Source organism: Rhipicephalus sanguineus, chromosome 8, assembly GCF_013339695.2.
Source record: "Rhipicephalus sanguineus isolate Rsan-2018 chromosome 8, BIME_Rsan_1.4, whole genome shotgun sequence".
Taxonomy (NCBI): domain Eukaryota; kingdom Metazoa; phylum Arthropoda; class Arachnida; order Ixodida; family Ixodidae; genus Rhipicephalus; species Rhipicephalus sanguineus.
In genome coordinates, this window is record NC_051183.1 from 16,534,967 (window position 1) to 16,556,826 (window position 21,860).

Here is a 21,860-nt window from a genome sequence, read left to right on the forward strand (position 1 = left end):
CAAGCGGATAGTGGTTAAAAACTCCTTGACACATTTCTTGACACTTCTTATTTCGTAGCTTCATAAAGAAGCACTCTGTTTGTTCGAGCGAGGTTCCAGATTCGATTTCAATGTCTCAAACTTTTTTGCTGTTGAAATATTGGAGTGTTGTGCAACTTCTGTCCTTGTTTGCATGTTTTAGGCTGAAGGCAGCACAATTCTAGTTTCATATGCGTAAGTGTTGGCAGCAAGCGTACCATCGCCTATCGATGATGAATGCAGCACTCGCCTATTGGTGCTGGCAAAATATTGAGGGCACTGAACGTTAAGCAGCAAACGTTACATTAAATGCACCCCAATCAAATCAACCATTGGTGCTAAATAACGCTTGCTTATTGCTGCCAGCAGAGTGTACACTGTTATTCCGTCTGGGTGGCATCTTTCCCACAGCTATTTGCCACGGCAAATGACATAAGCTTCAAGAAATGCGAAAGAGAATTTTCCCTGCAACAGAAAAATTACCGTTCCGCAATTTCAAAAATGCCACTCCTGCTGACATGCCGGCACTAAGTTTCCAGAGAAAATTAAGAAAAAAAACTTCGACCATTCTCTTGTAAAAATCAGCCCATAATCATGAGATTACTGACAACGAAATTTTCACGCGACAATTTACCACTCTAAAGCTTTTAGCCTTTCACATTAACATCCCTTCAAACAAAATGTCACTTAACAAAATTCGTTGCTCGGCTAGTTGGTTCATAATCTTCAATATTGGATGGCGCGAGCATGTCTTGTAAATATGTGTTCCTTCTTTGTCTTGTTCAATTTCGCGCCGTCCAATATTGAAAACAAAATGTCGTAGCGTATGCAAGCCCCTTCTTAATTTCAGCAAAATTCAGATAATACACATGCCATAGTTTGATGCCGATTACTACCACATGAGTTGAGACTTTTTCTACGTTGCCTCTTTTGAGATTTTAATAGCCAAGCAAGAACATGGTACAAGCAATATCGCTTACCTCTGCATTGTTGGAGACGTCGTTGATGGCTCCTATCCTCAGTTTATCCCTATCTGATCCTTCCTGGTCTGCTGAAGCATCCTGCAACAATTGACACGTATTTTGCAACTTGTGACAGAGCTAATGCTAACCAACCATGGAACTTTCTGATCATTCATAGGCTACTGAAACAACTTTTAACAGTTATCAGGATTAGATGACAACATCGAATTTCCCATGCTGCCTGCCTCGATCAAAACGTGCCAGTGTTACTTCCTCTCTGTTGTGATAGTAAAAAGACAAATGTAAATGTCACCTATCACTTAACATTGAGTTTAGGTGATGCTATGACAATATTATACTAATGATCAATAGTTTTTGGAGCTTTTAGACACTAAGGTGGGAAAGTGCATCGTCCTACAATTAACAGATGGTGCTTTTGCAGTGGCCAACGCTACACAGTGTGTTAGCACAATCTGTTGATTAAAAACGGACACACCTTGCCACCTAAGTAGTGTTTCCCAAGACCTAGCTGCATCAAGATGTACAATTGATCCAGATAATGTCAAAACATCCCTAGTAAAGCGAGTCAATTTTACCATTTATTTCCTGAAGCCACAATAAAAAGACTGTGCCTGGGCAGGGAAGAGTTTGACAAAGTCAGGCCAACACTTAAACAATATGGCATTTTTTTTCTTCTTTTTAATATGACAAGATGTCCAAATCATAACTCAAAAAAAAAGAAATTCAAATATTTTGCTGCTTCTTCTGTAATCTATATATCCCCCCAAAAAAAGAAAAATTTCCGATCCCCCTTTCTTTTACTATTATGTACCGAACAAACCGACATGTGGGCCCCGGCAGCAAGCACCGCACAAAGACCTCTCGCCAACGCACCTGGCCACCAATGTTGTCCCCTTCGAGGTACACGACACCTGTCGATCTCCGCTTTGGTCGCCTTCGCCTTGAAATCGCCGACTGCGCATTGGTCTTGGTGTCGTCCTTATCTCCATCACCCGCTGAATGCAAAAGAGAGAGAGAGAGAATTCTTTTAAAAGAACGAAATGTGCATAATTTTTCCAAATGCTCAACAGCAATATTTAGGGTTTTGTTTAATGACAGCAGTGCTGACTTGGCTACTATGACTAGTCTTCTTTTTAGAGGCACGCGAATATACAAGTTTCGAAATCGAATAACACCTATTCGAATAATTCCAAGTAATACAGGACAATACTGGGAGGTTGCCTCAATGTGCCCAGATGTCGCTGGGCAATGTTGCCTGAATGCTGCTATGTTCTATTTTTTGATCAGCTGACAATGTTCAGTGTGACATTTCTAACATTACAATGTTTCTGCAACATTCAAACAACATATCAATGTCTGTGTGTGCTTAGGGCATTCAGGCGACATACACAGGCAATGCTTAGGCAATGCTACAGTTATTTAAAGAAGATGAATAAAAGACTTGCTCAATTTCCATCATTTTGAATGAAGCCTATCAAGACTCGCTTGCCTCGCATAGTTTTCTAAGACATCCAAGAGACGGCATGTTTGATTTCGTGCCATGAACTTCATGCTGTGCCGACAAGAGCGGAGGACGCACCTTCCCTGGTGGTGATTGCAGAGTCGTCCACGATGCCCCGCGGTCGGATGGGTACGGTGACTGTGTGGCTGATGTCGGAACCCGTGGTGGCGGTCACTCCCCTCTGATTTCGCGTCCTGGGCATGGAGAAGGTCACCACGGGGGTTGTTTCGGGACTGCTGGGCACTACTCGGACTGCAGGTGGCTCTTCCTCCTGGATGGAAAGACAAAAGAAAAATAGTTAGAACCGACTAAGCATGTCGTCTACATTTGCATGAGTGCATGTACACTACAGCATACATTACAATTGCAATTTCGCATTCTGATGTCATTATTTAGCATGCACTCTCATGATGACAAGAACTGAGTGAAGAATGCAATGTATATGACACATGTGAAACGTATGAGACGTACATGAAAAATTGCCACTGTGTACAAAACTGGTATACTCAATCATTGGATTGTGATTGACAATGTTGGTGGTATAACAGCTGAGAGCCAATGTTAGCCTACATTAGCCAACATAAGCAATCATTCAGCCATTATTAATTTATTAGCCAACTTTAACCAGTACTTGCAAGTAACCACAGGGCCAAGACACCACCGCTAAGGTTCACAAATCAGATAATAGTGATAATTTCTGGGTTTTTATTAAGGGTGAGCAAATATTCAAAATTTCAAATACTTTTCGAACACTGCTATTCGATTCGATTTGCACTGAAATTTTACTATTCGAACTATTTGAACTTCCCAAAAACCAATACAGCCTACGTCTGATTGAAAGTGAGCCCTTCAGATTTTAAATATGCTACACCTCATTACACCCCGGTATTGCGGCAAAGCTGCCTTTCAAGCTCTGCTACGGTCGCAAATGTATTAACTCAAGAAAACACTGGTTCCAACATGGAGATGAAAGATGTGGCAGAGGTGGGGGCTCAATTAATGCTGTTTTGGACATGGAATTTTGGCAGGTAGTCCGAAAAATCGGAAGCCGAAGCTTTTTAGCATTCAAAATTTCAGATGTTCTTACATATCGACATCTACGAGGCAGATTTGGAACTCCGGACTTGAAGAGAGCACACCCTTGTCTGCCACATCAGTTGGGCTTCCACAGAAGTTGAAATGGCATCTCTGCCTATCACGTGTAAAGTGTTGTCGGCAACACTTTGGTTGCACCAAATCATGTACGTAAATACAATTCGGCCTCTACACTGCCTCATTCTTGATAAGACAACTATGAAACAGTGCTTCATCAACCTAGTGAAAAGAAACACTTTCATGTTGCTATCTCATGAGAATATGCTTGGGATTCCTCTCCAACTTTTTTTTCTGCAATTTCACTTTGAATTATTTGAGAAACATCTAGAAATATTAGAGAAATATTCGAAAACTATTCGATTCGATTCGCACTCGCACTTCAATATTCAAATTCGCTTCGTACCCAAAATTTTGCTATTCGCACAGCTCTAGTTTTTATGTGTTGCTTTCTCTCTGTCGTGATAGCAAAAAAGACAAGGCCTGTGCTGAACACGCAGCACAGTCACAGCGAAAGCAGGAAGAGCAGCCTTTCTAGAGCCCGTTGTATACTCTGTTGAGGAAACTACTACAAGTACACTTACAGGGTACCCACTATGCCATAAATCATTATAATTTTTGTGAAGTATAAAGGGAAGCACCCACTACGCCATTATTCGTCATTCTGCGGAGAAGCATAGTACCTGCTACACACCTTTGAGGCATTATGTGGACTAAGTTGATGCTCTGGCTGATGACGAATTATGGCTGACCCCTTTGTAATGGGTTGGAAGTATTAAACGAGCCACTCGTTACGCAATTTGCATTGTGTGATGCCTGGTTGTTATTTTACTCTTATGGCATGCTATATTGCATATGTTAACGCAATTCTTGCCCGACATGACGCCTGTATAGGGTTTTTTTGCAAAGGAGTCTCAAGCACCAGTGTGGCTCTGTGGTAGAATACTCGACTGCCACGCAGAGGGCCTGGGTTCAAATCCAATCTGATTCTGGGTATTTTTATCTCATTTCATTTTTTCTTATTTCGTGCAATAGTGGTTACGGACACCCGCAGCGGCGGCAACAGACAATTACAGCGGCAAAAATAGCTGTTGTGATCTCGCAAACTTTCGCTGTAAAAAACAAATGTGAATGTCGCCTATCACTTAGCATTGAGTTTAGGTGACGCTATGACAACATTATCATGATCAATTGATTTTTGACGCATTTAGGCTTGGAAGTAGGGCACTTATTAGAAAAGCTCCAGAAAGGGGACCTTATTCTGCCAGCATACATGCTAGAAGAACAAGTTTCCGTTTCTATGAAAGCAACTTGTACTCGCCTCTCTTATTTCTTTTTATCATCAACATAGGGGCATTTCAGTTTTATACTAAAACACTGGTATCATTACATTCCGGTGAATTTTTATTTTGAACCCGTGAAAATTGGTTGCACATTAGATTCAATAACAACAACAATAATAATAATAATAATAATAATAATAATAATAATAATAATAATAATAATAATAATAATAATATCTGGGGTTTAACGTCCCAAAACCACGATATGAATATGAGAGACGCCGTAGTGGAGGGCTCCGGAAATTTCGACCACCTGGGGTTCTTTAATGTGCACCTAAAATAAACCTAAGTACACGGGCCTCAAACATTTTTGCCTCCATCAAAAATGCAGCCGCCACGGCCGGGATATGATCCCGCAACCTTCGGGTCAGCGGCTGAGTGCCATAAACACTAGACCACCGTGGTAGGGCGCATCAGATTAAGGTAAACACAATATATTTTTTCTTGGACAGTACCAAAGAGACGTCCTCTGAGGCAGACTGGTGTAAAATCGTGCCGTATAACCAAGGTTTTTAGTACAATATTTCTATGGGGGTTTTGGCAGGACCAAGCAGATCTGCCGTAAGACGCCGGTCATCAAATGACTGGGGAATGTATAATCAAGCTTCCCCTGCATTAAGTGTACATGACAACCATAAGAAGAAAAAAGACAATTCAATATAAAACCAATAAAACCGAATACGAATACAATTACATACACCAATGCACATACAATACCTGACGAGCGAGGGGGGGAGGGATCAACCTGAGCAAAGCAGTTGTGGATAGCGCCAGCAAAACACTTCCGCATTACCTTGTCCCTGTTTCTCCAGGAATGCCGCCGCACGAGTTCCTCGGTTGTGGTGGTGGTGGTAGTGGTGGTGGTTGTGGTCGTCGTGGCGACGGGTGCCATGCCGATGACTGTTGGCGGCGGAGGCTTGTCCTCCTTTTTGTCCTCGAGCTCTTGCTGGCGCTTGAGCAGCTGTTGCTCGGCCGACTTGACGTCCTCTAGCGTCACGCCCTGCAAGCGCAACAAGATGCAATGTCTGAATTATGGAATCACAATCATCACCCAGATACAGTCATCATCATCCTGACTACGCCCATTGCAGGGCAAAGGCCTCTCCCATGTTCTGCCAATCAAACCGGTTCTGTGCTTTCTGCTGCCGCGTTATCCCTGCAAACTTCTTAATCTCATCTGCCCACCTAGCTCGTTTGCCTTCTCTTTCCATTGAATCCATTCAGTTACTTTTAATAACCAGCAGTTACTTCGCTAATAACCAGCAGTTACCTCGCCTATACGCTACATGCCCTGCCCATGTCTATTTCTTCTCCTTCAGTTCAACTAAGATATCCTTAACACTTGTTTGTTCCCTGACCCACGCTGCTCTCTTTTTGTCCCTTAAAGCTACACCTATCATTTTCCTTTCAATTGCTCGCTGCATCGTCTTCAGTTTCAGTTGAACCCTCTTTGTAAGCCTCCAGGTTTCTGCTCCGTAGGTAAGTACCGCTAAGAAGCAGCTGTTATATACCTTCCTCTTGAGTGATAATGGTAATCTGCCATTCATGATTTGAGAGCGCCTGCCGAAGGTGCTCCATCCCATCCTTATTCTTCTAGTTACTTCAGTCTCATGGTTTGGCACCGCGGTTACTACTTGTCCTTTTAGAAATTCCAGTGCCTCGCTACCTATCGCAAAGCACTGTTCTCTTCCAAGACTGTTGCACATTACCTTAGTTTTCTGCATATTAATTTTAGATACAGTATTGGATATTAAATTTAGTTGAGTTTTCCTACTATGCACATGCGATTCAATTCCGAAAATCACTATTTGCACACCTGTATTATTTAGCATCTTTTTAAAAACACCGGGACATAATAAGCAGGACGCATAACAAACAGTTCAGGAACTTTCTCCCGCTGATATGTCTCACCTGCGTCGACCGTCTCGTCTCTCGTACTCTCTTGGCATGGGCTTTCCGCTGCGTTTCAGATTCCTCATCCCGTACTGGCAGCACGAAAGTCCTGCTCAACGAAAGATAGGCAACGCGAAGAGAAACAGCCACTTAGGAAATTCAGCAGGTCGATAAGTACATAATGAGCAATTTGAATGCACTCCTCGTACCTTGACCATCAACAAGAATACAGTTCAACAGAACTGATTAAAAACTTTTCCTAGAGTTTCCAAGATCCCCGTGAATGCAAGCCATAACTTAAAAAAAATAGATTTCTCTACAAAACACTTTCTTACTTCATGTGCAGTATGTATTTTGAATTGATACAAGTTTTCCATGCAGGTTTATATCAAACAAAAATGCCACTGAAGTAAGCATTGCACTTGGAAGCAAACAAAAGGCCATACACATTTTTTAAATAAATTGGGCAACAGGTTTTACGCATGTGAGCAATCATTGCGAAAACTTGCATTTATGACAGAATATGTACATTGTCAAAAAGGGTTAATCTGCAAAGTCAAAAGCAGTTCAAGGTCAGAAAGGCAAAGCTCGGACGAACTCACAACACCTGTCCAGCACTGCGCATATTGGTCAAGACAACGTACCTACAGAGCATATGTAGTCACAACATACGCGAGGCTATCCTGCAGCAATTTCTGTGGAAAACAATACAGCTTGAATTGTTTGCATTTCGACCCTTACACGAGAGACAAACGAGATTTGACCAAAACCAACTCGACAGTTTGCATACTGCGAGCAGTACACACAACCTTTTCGGAGTGTTGTCGGTGGGCGGCGTGGAAGGCGCGGAGCTCGTGACCTCCGTGACCCCGCTGTCGGCGCTGACCCGAAGCGGTTTCCGAAGTGTGACGATTTCCGCGGGCGGTGAGGGCTCTTTCTTCTGCGAGATGTGAAAGAGACAAAATCCAGGATGTCACGAGCCAGACAATCTCACGAAATTTCTACACACCAAGTGCAGTACATCACTGCTTGAAAGCATTTATGCATGCGCATGAGATTAGCCTTAGGATGATTATGACACGCATTATTTTAAAGTGCAAGGGTCAAGTGTTATATCTGGGAGAACTAGCCAGCCCCAGTCATAATGACAGCTGCGCATGCATCCCTTCAGCTATAGGTATCATGTAGAATGAAGAATTCAGGAGCAGGCAACTGTTCTAAAATTCTTGCATGCTACCTCATTGCACTGAGCCTCACAAATTGAAGGCTTCCACTGTGCAACGATCAAGATGCAGCAAACCTAGAGGGCTTGATTTACTTCTTTTTGTGGGCAACAAGAAGCCCTGCCAGTCTTGCCAACAAGACTGTTTCAACATATATAGTACTGATACTACTGAGGCTGCTTAGCCAAAGTGAGACCTTGTTGTAGGTGGCTTTCAAATTTGTTGAGGAAATGCAATAGAGGAAGGCACTGCCACGAAATGTAGGCCTAAAAAAATTTACCAGTCATTTAGAACTAAACGTGAGAGACTTTAGTTTTAATTACCCTTAGTTACCTCGACAGTCATCTCTAGCCGACAATGCTGGCATTACAGGTGTGAACCACAAAAAAACTAAAGCCAATTCCACGCCTGTAAAATCGCCTGTAAAACAGCGAAGGTGGCAAGGAAGCACCTCCACCTGGCGAATGCAGATTTGGCTTCTTTACCTTCTTCTTTCGTTCATGTTTCATTCTTTATTTCTTTCTGCATCTTCGTCTCCTTCTTTCTTCTTTCTTTCATCTTTCTTTATCTTTTTCTGTACTGCCATCTCTCCTCCTAACCCTAACATGAGTCATCCTCACCCTCACTTCTTCCCTCCCCTTGCTATGCTACACCGTACATGGTTATGCTTTGGTTTACCCTCTCACCTCATTTCTCTTCCTCATTCTTTCCCTCGGCCTCACCCTAACATGAGTCCTCCTTACCCTCACTTCTTCCCTCCCCTTGCTATGCTACACCGTACATGGTTATGCTATGGTTTACCCTCTCACCTCCTTTCTTTTCCTCATCCTTTCCCTCGACCTCACCCTAACATGAGTCCTCACCCTCACTTCTTCCCTCCCCTTACTATGCTACACCGTGCATGGTTATGCTATGGTTTACCCTCTCACCTCCTTTCTTTTCCTCATCCTTTCCCGCGGCCTCACCCTAACATGAGTCCTCCTTACCCTCACTTCTTCCCTCCCCTTGCTATGCTACACCGTACATGGTTATGCTATGGTTTACCCTCTCACCTCCTTTCTTTTCCTCATCCTTTCCCGCGGCCTCACCCTAACATGAGTCCTCCTTACCCTCACTTCCTCCCTCCTCTTGCTATGCTACACCGTGCATGGTTATGCTATGGTTTACCCTCTCACCTCCTTTCTTTTCCTCATCCTTTCCCGTGGCCTCACCCTAACATGAGTCCTCCTTACCCTCACTTCTTCCCTCCCCTTGCTATGCTACACCGTACATGGTTATGCTATGGTTTACCCACTCACCTTTTTTCTTTTCCTCATCCTTTCCCGCGACCTCACCCTAACATGAGTCCTCCTCAACCTCACTTCCTCCCTCCTCTTGCTATGCTACACCGTACATGGTTATGCTATGGTTTACCCTCTCACCTCCTTTCTTTTCCTCATCCTTTCCCTCGACCTCACCCTAACATGAGTCCTCCTCACCCTCACTTCTTCCCTCCCCTTACTATGCTACACCGTACATGGTTATGCTATGGTTTACCCTCTCACCTCCTTTCTTTTCCTCATCCTTTCCCTCGACCTCACCCTAACATGAGTCCTCCTCACCCTCACTTCTTCCCTCCCCTTACTATGCTACACTGTACATGGTTATGCTATGGTTTACCCTCTCACCTCCTTTCTTTTCCTCATCCTTTCCCGCGACCTCACCCTAACATGAGTCCTCCTCACCCTCACTTCTTCCCTCCCCTTACTATGATACACTGTACATGGTTATGCTATGGTTTACCCTCTCACCTCCTTTCTTTTCCTCATCCTTTCCCGCGACCTCACCCTAACATGAGTCCTCCTCACCCTCACTTCTTCCCTCCCCTTACTATGCTACACCGTACATGGTTATGCTATGGTTTACCCTCTCACCTCCTTTCTTTTCCTCATCCTTTCCCGCGACCTCACCCTAACATGAGTCCTCTCACCCTCACTTCTTCCCTCCCCTTACTATGCTACACCGTACATGGTTATGCTATGGTTTACCCTCTCACCTCCTTTCTTTTCCTCATCCTTTCCCTCGACCTCACCCTAACATGAGTCCTCCTCACCCTCACTTCTTCCCTCCCCTTACTATGCTACACCGTACATGGTTATGCTATGGTTTACCCTCTCACCTCCTTTCTTTTCCTCATCCTTTCCCGCGACCTCACCCTAACATGAGTCCTCCTCACCCTCACTTCTTCCCTCCCCTTACTATGCTACACCGTACATGGTTATGCTATGGTTTACCCTCTCACCTCCTTTCTTTTCCTCATCCTTTCCCGCGACCTCACCCTAACATGAGTCCTCCTCACCCTCACTTCTTCCCTCCCCTTATTATGCTACACCGTACATGGTTATGCTATGGTTTACCCTCTCACCTCCTTTCTTTTCCTCATCCTTTCCCGCGACCTCACCCTAACATGAGTCCTCCTCACCCTCACTCTTCCCTCCCCTTACTATGCTACACCGTACATGGTTTATGCTATGGTTTACCCTCTCACCTTTTTTCTTTTCCTCATCCTTTCCCGCGACCTCACCCTAACATGAGTCCTCCTCACCCTCACTTCTTCCCTCCCCTTACTATGCTACACCGTACATGGTATGCTATGGTTTACCCTCTCACCTCCTTTCTTTTCCTCATCCTTTCCCCGCGACCTCACCCTAACATGAGTCCTCCTCACCCTCACTTTCTTCCCTCCCCTTACTATGCTACACCGTACATGGTTATGCTATGGTTTACCCTCTCACCTCCCTTTCTTTTCCTCATCCTTTCCCGCGACCTCACCCTCACTTCTTCCCTCCCCTTACTATGCTACACCGTACATGGTTATGCTATGGTTTACCCTCTCACCTCCTTTCTTTTCCTCATCCTTTCCCGCGACCTCACCCTAACATGAGTCCTCCTCACCCTCACTCTTCCCTCCCCTTACTATGCTACACTGTACATGGTTATGCTATGGTTTACCCTCTCACCTCCTTTCTTTTCCTCATCCTTTCCCGCGACCTCACCCTAACATGAGTCCTCCTCACCCTCACTTCTTCCCTCCCCTTACTATGCTACACCGTACATGGTTATGCTATGGTTTACCCTCTCACCTCCTTTCTTTTCCTCATCCTTTCCCGCGACCTCACCCTAACATGAGTCCTCCTCACCCTCACTTCTTCCCTCCCCTTACTATGCTACACCGTACATGGTTATGCTATGGTTTACCCTCTCACCTCCTTTCTTTTCCTCATCCTTTCCCTCGACCTCACCCTAACATGAGTCCTCCTCACCCTCACTTCTTCCCTCCCCTTACTATGCTACACCGTACATGGTTATGCTATGGTTTACCCTCTCACCTCCTTTCTTTTCCTCATCTTTTCCCGCGACCTCACCCTAACATGAGTCCTCCTCACCCTCACTTCTTCCCTCCCCTTACTATGCTACACTGTACATGGTTATGCTATGGTTTACCCTCTCACCTCCTTTCTTTTCCTCATCCTTTCCCGCGACCTCACCCTAACATGAGTCCTCCTCACCCTCACTTCTTCCCTCCCCTTACTATGCTACACCGTACATGGTTATGCTATGGTTTACCCTCTCACCTCCTTTCTTTTCCTCATCCTTTCCCGCGACCTCACCCTAACATGAGTCCTCCTCACCCTCACTTCTTCCCTCCCCTTACTATGCTACACCGTACATGGTTATGCTATGGTTTACCCTCTCACCTTTTTTCTTTTCCTCATCCTTTCCCGCGACCTCACCCTAACATGAGTCCTCCTCACCCTCACTTCTTCCCTCCCCTTACTATGCTACACCGTACATGGTTATGCTATGGTTTACCCTCTCACCTCCTTTCTTTTCCTCATCCTTTCCCGCGACCTCACCCTAACATGAGTCCTCCTCACCCTCACTTCTTCCCTCCCCTTACTATGCTACACCGTACATGGTTATGCTATGGTTTACCCTCTCACCTCCTTTCTTTTCCTCATCCTTTCCCGCGACCTCACCCTAACATGAGTCCTCCTCACCCTCACTTCTTCCCTCCCCTTACTATGCTACACCGTACATGGTTATGCTATGGTTTACCCTCTCACCTCCTTTCTTTTCCTCATCCTTTCCCGCGACCTCACCCTAACATGAGTCCTCCTCACCCTCACTTCTTCCCTCCCCTTACTATGCTACACCGTACATGGTTATGCTATGGTTTACCCTCTCACCTCCTTTCTTTTCCTCATCCTTTCCCTCGACCTCACCCTAACATGAGTCCTCCTCACCCTCACTTCTTCCCTCCCCTTACTATGCTACACCGTACATGGTTATGCTATGGTTTACCCTCTCACCTCCTTTCTTTTCCTCATCCTTTCCCTCGACATCACCCTAACATGAGTCCTCCTCACCCTCACTTCTTCCTTCCTCTTGCTATGCTACACCGTACATGGTTATGCTATGGTTTACCCTCTCACCTCCTTTCTTTTCCTCATCCTTTCCCTCGACCTCACCCTAACATGAGTCCTCCTCACCCTCACTTTTTCCCTCCCGTTGCTATGCTACACCATACATGGTTATGCTATGGTTTACCCTCTTACCTCCTTTCTTTTCCTCATCCTAACCCTAACATGAGTCCTCCTCACCCCCACTTTCATACACCCCCAAGCTATACTATACTTTGCAGGGCTATGCGATGCTAGGAGCTGCTTGGTGCATACCTGTTTTCTGTGCGCATAGCCGCCGAGATTTTGCATCCGATGCCTGACAAACTCCAAGCTTAAACAACTCCACTGGGGGTATTCACACAGGGGAGAAATCCTCAGGGGATTAGAGTAAGCAGCGCCCACTCGCCAATTCTTGACATCGTCGTCACGTAATACACAATGGCCACTTCTCCGAGCATTTCTGCCCTGTGTGAATACCACCTTAGAACTCGTTATGTTTTTTCCCCAGAGTGTACCTCTGAATGTGAACACGTTAAAAAAACTCACCTTGTCGTCGATGGTGATGGTTGCCACGGTGACGGGCGGTGACTCGACGGTCCTCGGGGCCAGCCCGGGGTGGGCGACAGTCACCTCCGCAGAGACCGGCTCCGCGTTGTCGGGACTTGGCCGCCGCAGTCGCCTCAGCGCCAGCGTCACTTCCTCTTCCTTCTCCGGCTGCGGCTTTGGCTTGTTGTCGGCCGCGGTGTCGGCGTCCAGGTATGCGTTGCTCACCGCCCGGTTCACCTCGTTCTTCCGGGCCACCTGCCGCTCCTCGGGTGAGCTCGGGTGCAGTTGGATCTCCCGCTCCTCTGACTTGCGTTCGACTGTGCAAGAAAAGTAGCCACATGAATATGGTTATTTCTTTCCTTAAAGTGCTTTATTATTCTGAGCAAAAGTGACCTTATTTTGCTTCCTTTTTGTTAGGTATTGTGATAGGAATTTAGCCAGTTTAAAGTGCGCGGCCTGCAGAGTGTGTAAATTGTACGGCAGCGAATAAAGAAGATGCCGAGGAGCGTTTCTCGCTCATCGTCGGCAATGGCGAATGTTACAGTCGGCAATGGCGAACGTCAGCTGGCTGTCCAGCGCAAGAGACACTCATTGGCATCTTCTTCATTCGCCGCCCCACAATTTGCACGCTCCACAGGCTGCGCACTTCAAATAGGCTAAACTCCCATCACAGGTATATGGGCGAATTATTTTTTTCATGCCCTAATCCTCCATAATAATAATTGTCGGGGTTCTACGTGCCAAAACTACGATATGATTATGAGACATGCCATAGTGGAGGGCTCTGGAAAATTTGACCACTTGGGGTTCTTTAACATGCACCTAAACTTAAGTACACAGGCCGCTAGCATTTCTGCCTCCATCGAAAATGTGACCGCCACTTTCGAATAAGCAGTCGGACCTCTAGCATTTCCCTTGCTTGTTCCCCTTTTAATGTCCCCCCCCCCCCTTTTTAGGATGAGTTACCATAGCTTATAGTCTGTCTAGTATAGTACAGTATAGTACAATCTAGTATAGTATAGTATAGTATGTCCAAGTTTACGATGGAATCAGCGTGATGACTTTCATGTTGTATTGAAGAAGCCGCCAAAATGACGGCGATGTTTGCCGAGAGTGCCCTGCTGCGGCTGCATCATCATCACAGCAGCAGCAGCAGCAGCAGCAGCAGCCTGACCACGCCCACTGCAGGGCAAAGGCCTCTCCCATGTTTCGCCAATCAACCCAGTCCTGTGCTTGCTGTGGTCGCGTTATCTCCGCAAACGTCTTAATCTCATCTGCCCACCTAACTTTCTGCCTCCTCCCTCCCCCCGTGCGCTTGCCTTCTCTTGGAATACCGTATGTATGCTACTCTTCATGACTCGTAGTTGTCTTGCCTACATGCCACATGCCCTACTCATGTTCATTTCTTCTTCTTGATTTCAACTAAGATGTCCTTATTAACACCCATTTGTTCTCTGCTCTCTTCTTGTCCACTGAGGTCGCACCTATCCTTTTTCTTTCCAATGTCGCAGCACACGAGTTCAGAGCGGGCTGAGGGAGAAAACGCAAGAAAGACACGGGACTGACCCTCTTCGTCGACCTTTGCGAGCAGGAGTTGTGACTCAATGGCGGTGCGCTCGGCCGAAGTGTCCTTGACCACGACGCTGTTCTTGTCGGCGAGGCTCATGCGCGTGACAGACGTGCGGCGCTTGAGGGGCGGCGGCCGCTGCGCCTTTCGCTCCAGGATCTCCTGGATTTCGGGACGTTCCTTCTGCATCTGCACGTGGCAATAAAAAATGGTAGAAAAAATCGATCAAGAAAAAAAATTATCTTTTTATTTTTGCACGTTTCAAATGCTGCCAAATGTGCAAAATTTTAAATTTCAGCGTTTTACGTGCCACCGTCAAGATATTGTTACGAGGCATGCCATAGTAGGAGGCTCTATATTGTTTTTGACCACCAGAAGTTCGTTATGTGCACCAAAAAAAAAACTGCGGCAGCTACACACACTAGTGGTGCAAGCACTGAGGAAACTGCAGCACTGGCCGCCTTCCCTGCCTCGCTATCACATCACTCCTCTTCACCCTAACTGCCCTTTCCCACCTGCTTGCTATACTATAGTGCACTATGCTATGGTTTACCCTCTCACGTCCTCCTTTCCCACTTCCTTTCCCTCCTCCTCACCCATACTTCCCTTTCCCATTCACTTGCTAACCTATACTATACAGCAGACTCTCATTAAAGGGACACTAAAGAGAAACAATGAACTGGTTTAGATCCATAAATTGTGCTCTGAGAACTTTAATGTCGTTAATTTCATCATCATAGGTTTATTAATAGAGGAGAAAATCAAGTTAAAAGTTTCATTTTTAAATTTCGCGCCGAAATCTCCCCGTGCGATGTCACGGATTTCAAAGTGTATTTATCGTGTTTTGGTGCCCACTGGCTCAATAAAATTACCCCATACTTGGTATGTTAAGTCTATGGCCCCCTCAGAGGACAATGTACTTCATTTTTACTAATTAGGAACTACACAGTTTCTAGTAGGCGCCGTCGAAACATGTGACGTCACGACGAATGGTGCGGAAACATCAAGGTGGCGTCGCCACCTACATTTTGTTTTTACGCGTTTTCTCGCTTACTAAGCGTCTTCTCGCAGCAAGCGTGGTGTTTTTGATATCGTGAGAGGGTGCTTTACTAATATGAGAAAAATCGTTTTGCTCTTTAGTGTTCCTTTAAACGGAACCTGAAGGGACCAGGAAAATGTGTTCCATTGAACAGGAGTTCCGTTCACTGAGAGAGGAGCAGGGGTGCAGAATCCAAGTACGAAACCAATCATATTAGGGGCAGTTGTTCTGTTTAAGCAGCAGTTCCATTTAAGAGATTTCCGTTTATTGAAAGTCTACTGTACAAAGCTATGCCATGCTTTACCCTCTCCCCTCCTCCTTTCCCTCCTGGGCAAAGCGTTCCTAGGCGATGCGTAGCGACGTCCTAGCTCGGTGGAGTTCTTGCACACGCAAAACGGACAAATCTCAAGCTTAAACAGCTTCGCTGTTAAAAATATATGGGCTTTTTTTTTTGCATTTTGCCTCCATCAAAACGAGACCACCATGGCTCATAATAAAACATCTGCCCTCATGCTTGACAGCACCGTGTCACAGCTTCTAAATTACCTCGGTGGTAAGGAATGCCAGGCTAGTTGGTTTGGTTGCATTGTAAGATAGCGTAAAAGAAAGATGGACACAGGCTGGACAGACGATACAAGCACCACATCTAATTTTTTTTTTAGCACAAGCCAACAGTGTATATCATCTGTTGTATCGGTCGTAGCATCTGTGTCATCTGTCGAGCTTGTGTCCCTATCTTTTATGCTATTCTACACTTCAACAACAGTGGGTTTTTTCCACTTTGCACCTCATGTTGAATGATTTGGTCAACCGATTGATTGATCAATTTCCTGTCTATCTTTTGCGCCATTGTACAACTGAACCACAGTACATTTTTTTCCAGTACATTTTTTTCCACTTGCACCTCACGCCGAAAATAAAGATATAGTCAACTGACTGACTGACTGACTGACTGACTGACTGACTGACTGACTGACTGATTGATTGATTGATTGATTGATTGATTGATTGATTGACTCCCTGTCTACCTTTCGTGCTATTTTGCTATAAATGAAACACAGCGGAGTTTTTCCCCTTTGTACCTCATGGTGAAAACAAACAACAAAACCACAGTACATTTTTTTCCACTTTGCACCTCACGGTGAAAATAAAGATATAGTCAACTGATTGATTGATTGATTGATTCCCTGTCTACCTTTTGTGCTATTCTACAAATGAACCACAGTGAAGTTTTTCCACTTTGTACCTCATGGTGAAAACAATGATTTGGTCAAGTGATTCATTGATTGATTGACTGATTGAACTCACGCTATCCTGCTTCTTGCGAAGCTCCTCCAGCACGGGCAGGACTTCGGGGTCGGCCAGGTCAAAGCACGTCTGGCCCACGTAGTTGGGCAGCGCCATGTTGGCCAGGTTCTCGCAGAGAAGGCGACAGGCTGCCTTCTGTCCCCAGTGTGCGGCAGCGTGCAGGGGCGTCCAGCCATCCACGTCCTGGGCGTTCAGGTCCACACCGGCCTGGATCAGCACGCTGCAGAACCAGAAAAGAACAAAGATGACAAAAGAAAAATTCAGGATTTCCTTGGTTTCTTTGGTTGTCTCAGTTGCGCCACAAATATTTTATTAAAAATTCAGGAGCCCTTCCCCAATGGGGAAAATGGGGAAGCTTGGCATGGGTGTGCTTGACGTACTACTTTCTATCACATTGTGCAATGCTCCCTCCTGACTTCTGCCTTCCTCCATGCCAGAAAATGGGCCTTCATCCACGTTCTTAGCAGCGCAACACTTCAATTGCAAAAGGCAACAACGACGGTCATGCATTCGTACCCAGGCAACTATTAAATGTGGCAGTACGAAATGGCACGTTCCCTTGACAGCCTCAATAAAAGATCATACTAATACCTGGAGTTTTACGTGCCAAAGCCCCAACGTGATTATGAGGCATACCGCAGCGGAGAACTCCGGAAATTTTGACCATCTGTTGTTCTTTAACATGCACCTAAATCTCAGTACACAGGCCTCTAGAATTTTGCCTCCATCGAAATGAGACCGCCGCAGCTGGAATACAACTCGCGACCTGCAGGTCAGCAGCCGAGCACCGTAACCACTGTACCACCGCGGCGGCTTAACAAAAGACCAGACTGCCGTATCAGAAATGGCTGATCGCCACAAGCCCACGATCGAGAGAGCATATAAATTATTGGAAAACAGCACGTACAAATACGCACATGAGAGTCGCACCTTCAAGGGCCTCATTCGTGTACACCCGCATTTCTGTACGCTCATGGGTGCCGTGTTTTCCTGTGGTCACACCTACAATGCCACTTTGCGAGGCAATACGAGCTTCACTTGAAAAATGTATGCGCAGACCCCACTGTGATAAGTGTCACCTAGGTGAAAGGCACACGGGGGACAGACACAGCAGTCCTCCTGTTCATCGAGCGAGAGTGTCTCCAGTGTGTACAGCGGAGTTACCTCTCGTGCTCGGGCTATCCACAACGTGGCACAGCACTAGCGTTGGAACACTCTCGCACAGTCCATCAACATATCTGTTGAACTGCAACACATATCCCCATGATTGCCAGAATGCATTGTGTGGCACAGCTGAATGTCGGGAGCTGTGAGAGTCCAGCTACCCAAAGCGTAGCTCCTCAACGCATAGCTACTACAAGCATAGCTACTTGGAGGGCTGCTCAAGTACAGCAAAGCTGTCAGAGCTCAGCTACTCAAAGCGTAGCTACTAGAAGTGCAGATCATTTAAACTCTGCTGTTTTACCCCTTTTCCTAACTGCGAACTCTTAGTACATTGTTTCATTTGACAAAAATACACAATATACAAGGCCGGTTAGACCCACAGCGAGAGGCTAGTCTGGGGTTAAAACAAATGTACGCACAAGTGGGTAAAACAGGCAAAAGACGTGTCAGTTCTTCTTTCAGATGCCAGGTGACCACACTAGAAGAGACATACAGTGCACGATTTCTAAAAACAACAGTGAAAATAAGCAGGTCCAAGAAAAGTAAGTGAGAAAGAGCAGAGAACACGTATCTGCAAGAAATATCCCAGTTAAGCTTCTGCATGAAGCAAAGTAAATATCCCACGAAAGGGCAGACGATTGTGACAACCACCGGCACAATACACACGATACAGAACATCTGTGCCTGGTCGTAAGTGTCTAATGGCAAAAAAAGTTTATCAGCAGCTCTTAGAGACTGCTTCTTTAATTATACATCTCGCAGCGGGGTTTTCCAAATTTCGGCTCCAACAAACTCGAATACAGTCGAACGCGGATATATCGAATCTGAAGGAGATCGCAAAAGAGTTCTGTATATGGGTAATTCAATATATAAAATACTTTAAATATCGAAAGTACATTCACGGAGATTTTACAACTGTTTAATGTACACAAATGCACACAATACTTCGTCATTATTGGGTTCACAGTGATGCTACCGAGGACTTCTGATTTGGAGCAATTTTTGGAGCAGCAAAATTTCCGTTTTGGAGCACTTTGGAGCAGCAAAATTTTCATCTTGGAGCACTTTGGAGCAGATAATTTTGCATCTAGAAATATTTCGATTCATTGCAAATCTCATTAAAAAATCATCTCAGGAGCATAGGCGTGCGCACAGGGGGGGGGGGGGGCAGGGGAGGGCGGCATCCCCCTCCTAATCACCTAAAAGGGGGGGGGGGGCGCAAAAGTTGCCCCGTACATTGACCCTTGTGATAGCAATTATATGGACACTCTCGGTGGATTTTTGCCGTCGCCGTTGCCGTAATTTTCCGTATAAAGTCCAAATTAATGACATCACCACGCGCATTCTAGCCGCGGGTAAAAGCTCGTGAGCGCTGGCGACGAACGCGGCTGAAGCAGAGATTAAACTAGCCGGCCGTCTGTCTCCGCCGCCCGGACAGCGCATGAGGTAACATCTTCCCGCGTGCGTGCCTGCCGTCGATTGCTCATCAAACAGAGAAGAAACGCCCCGCCCGTCTTTCGTAAGGAGCATGAAGGGACGCCAGGGGAGCGGAAGGGGGGGGGGCGCATCGTTCGAAGGGCGCAGTCGCTTGCGCTCGCGCTTTCTCGAGGCATCAGGAGACGGCTCGTAAACTTGCTGTGCTCTCAACGCTTACTTCGCGTTTAGAGAACTCAGAGCAAGAAAACGCTTTGGTTCCTGGAGGGCCATATTCCCTTAAACTAGCGTTTTGTTGAGTTACGCGAGATCGGATCCAAAAGAGTTAGCTGCTAGTCTTACTTCGTTTCACAATACAAATTTTTGGTATCGCATTCATTTCTTCGCTCTTAAGCGAAACTTAGTTTTTTTAACCGTTAGCTATTGACCCACGAAAGCAAGGGGCGGACGTGTAACATGGCGTAGCCGCTTCACTGTGGGCCGTCAGCGACGGGCCCGCTAATGACAGCTGCGCATTTGCGGCTGCTCCGACCAGGAGATATGATTTTACTAATGAGATGACATTTTTAAAAAAGCAAGCAAAAAAAATCGAATTGGAACCCTAGCACGGGAGCTCGCAAGGGCAGGGCCTTTTAGGGGGTATTTACCGCAGAGTAATTACAAACTCAGACGTGCTGGCGGAAGGAATTACGAAAAAGCTGTTCTGGATGAAGATCCATGGATAAAGTATATCTGAGGAAAAGTGTCAACGCGTTTCCACCGTTCGCGTGCTCTTCCATAAACGCGAAGCAAGGAAAATTCGATATTGTCCCATATATCTACTGCGAGCGATCCCAGATTTCATTCCGCGATGTCCGGAAACAGAAGTGACAGACATTTTAGCGGCACTCATGTAGTTATTACAGAACATTGCTTTCCTTATGTGCCGTGCGACGCTTGAAACGAGCTATCAGCAGCGTTTCTGGAACAGACGACGTCCGCCGATGAATCGTCGTCGCACTTTCTCGCTACCGATAGGCCTAGACGTCACGAGCCTCTGCGGAGAGCGCGTTTTGCTGTCGAGCCGACTTACAGAACAGAAGCTGCGTCGGCACCGCGCATGGCATCGTGGCTTACTCGGAACGCACGCGCGAGCGCTATTTATTCAGCGGAATAATTCTTGGTCCATGATTGCGACTTTATTGGCAGCCCCAAGATCAAGCTGCACATGTTCTGAAGCGCCGGCGGTGCGACTGCCGGTGATAGACGCCCCCAAACCCGAGACTTTGGTGCAGTTTGGCGCAAATTTCGTCGATATTATCAGGATGGCGCAGTAAATACAATTTGGCGCACTTTGGCGCAGTTGGCGCAGGAGTGGAATCACTGGGTTCAGTACATGCTGGTTTGGCTGTAATCGCATGGCAAAGGCATGGTTTGTGCCACCTCATCTCTGCCCGTGCGCTCTGTGCAGTTTCAATCACTAGCACTGGCCATCTTGGGGATCATGCTACCATGTAACAATGTGCATACACGCACGTGCAAGAGAGAAAGCACTGACCTCATGACCTTCAGGTAGCCCTTGGCAGCCGCCACATGAAGGGAGGTGGCGCCCGTCTTGGGATGCACCTTGTCCGGCACCCGGTTGTTGTTCAGCATCTGCTTGGCATCCTCCAGCATTAGCCGTTCCTCCTCATTGCGAGCCGCCTCGCAGTCCACGTCTGCGTGCACGGGCCACGGGGTGATCAGTTATCCGAATCCAGGCAGAGTTGATATTTGGGCTCGTTCGTACGATATAAGTCAAAGAATATAGTAGCACTGGTTGAACAGGGACACAAGAAGAAGACATACGACAAATAGTGCTTGTGTCGTGTGTCTTATTCCTGTGTCCTTGTTCAACCAGTGCTATTTTCTTCGCACAAGGCTGGCCATCAAGGTCAGAACTGTCATGCTCCCCACGCATTGAAAGCAATGTCACTGTGCACAATTGGCGGAAAGGTTCTACATGATTCAGCTCGATCGAGTTACAAGCCGATTACATTTTTCCTATTGGAGACATTGAATGGACAGGCATTTTTGCTAATTGTCGCACAACCCCCATGCACAAATGATTCTTGCCCGGTTGATTCGTACGGGGTGGCACATACCTTTTCAATGCAATCACCATGCATACAAATAAGCCTGTCTGAACAAAGACCGACCGACCAACCGAGTGACCGACAGAACAGGACCGGACCGGACCAGATCAGACAAGACAGATCAGACCAGACCAGACCTGACCAGGCCAGGCCAACCCGAACAATCGAACCGACCCAACTCGACCCAACC

General features: G+C 46.2%; 1 protein-coding gene across 4 annotated transcripts in view; it reads right to left on the minus strand.

Moving 5' to 3' along the window:
* The window catches only part of LOC119401456 (protein phosphatase 1 regulatory subunit 12A), a 90,736-nt gene that overhangs the window by 33,338 nt on the left and 35,538 nt on the right, over nt 1-21,860 (minus strand). For all 4 annotated transcript variants that reach the window (XM_037668280.2, XM_037668281.2, XM_037668279.2 and 1 more), the window contains exons 4-13: nt 21,094-21,253; nt 16,959-17,178; nt 14,611-14,800; nt 13,045-13,361; nt 7,640-7,770; nt 6,849-6,939; nt 5,731-5,937; nt 2,581-2,773; nt 1,875-1,996; nt 999-1,079 (exon numbers count right to left, since the gene is read on the minus strand). In XM_037668280.2, the coding sequence (XP_037524208.1) occupies nt 999-1,079; nt 1,875-1,996; nt 2,581-2,773; nt 5,731-5,937; nt 6,849-6,939; nt 7,640-7,770; nt 13,045-13,361; nt 14,611-14,800; nt 16,959-17,178; nt 21,094-21,253 (1,712 nt within the window). The remainder of the gene's footprint in view (nt 1-998; nt 1,080-1,874; nt 1,997-2,580; nt 2,774-5,730; nt 5,938-6,848; nt 6,940-7,639; nt 7,771-13,044; nt 13,362-14,610; nt 14,801-16,958; nt 17,179-21,093; nt 21,254-21,860) is intronic.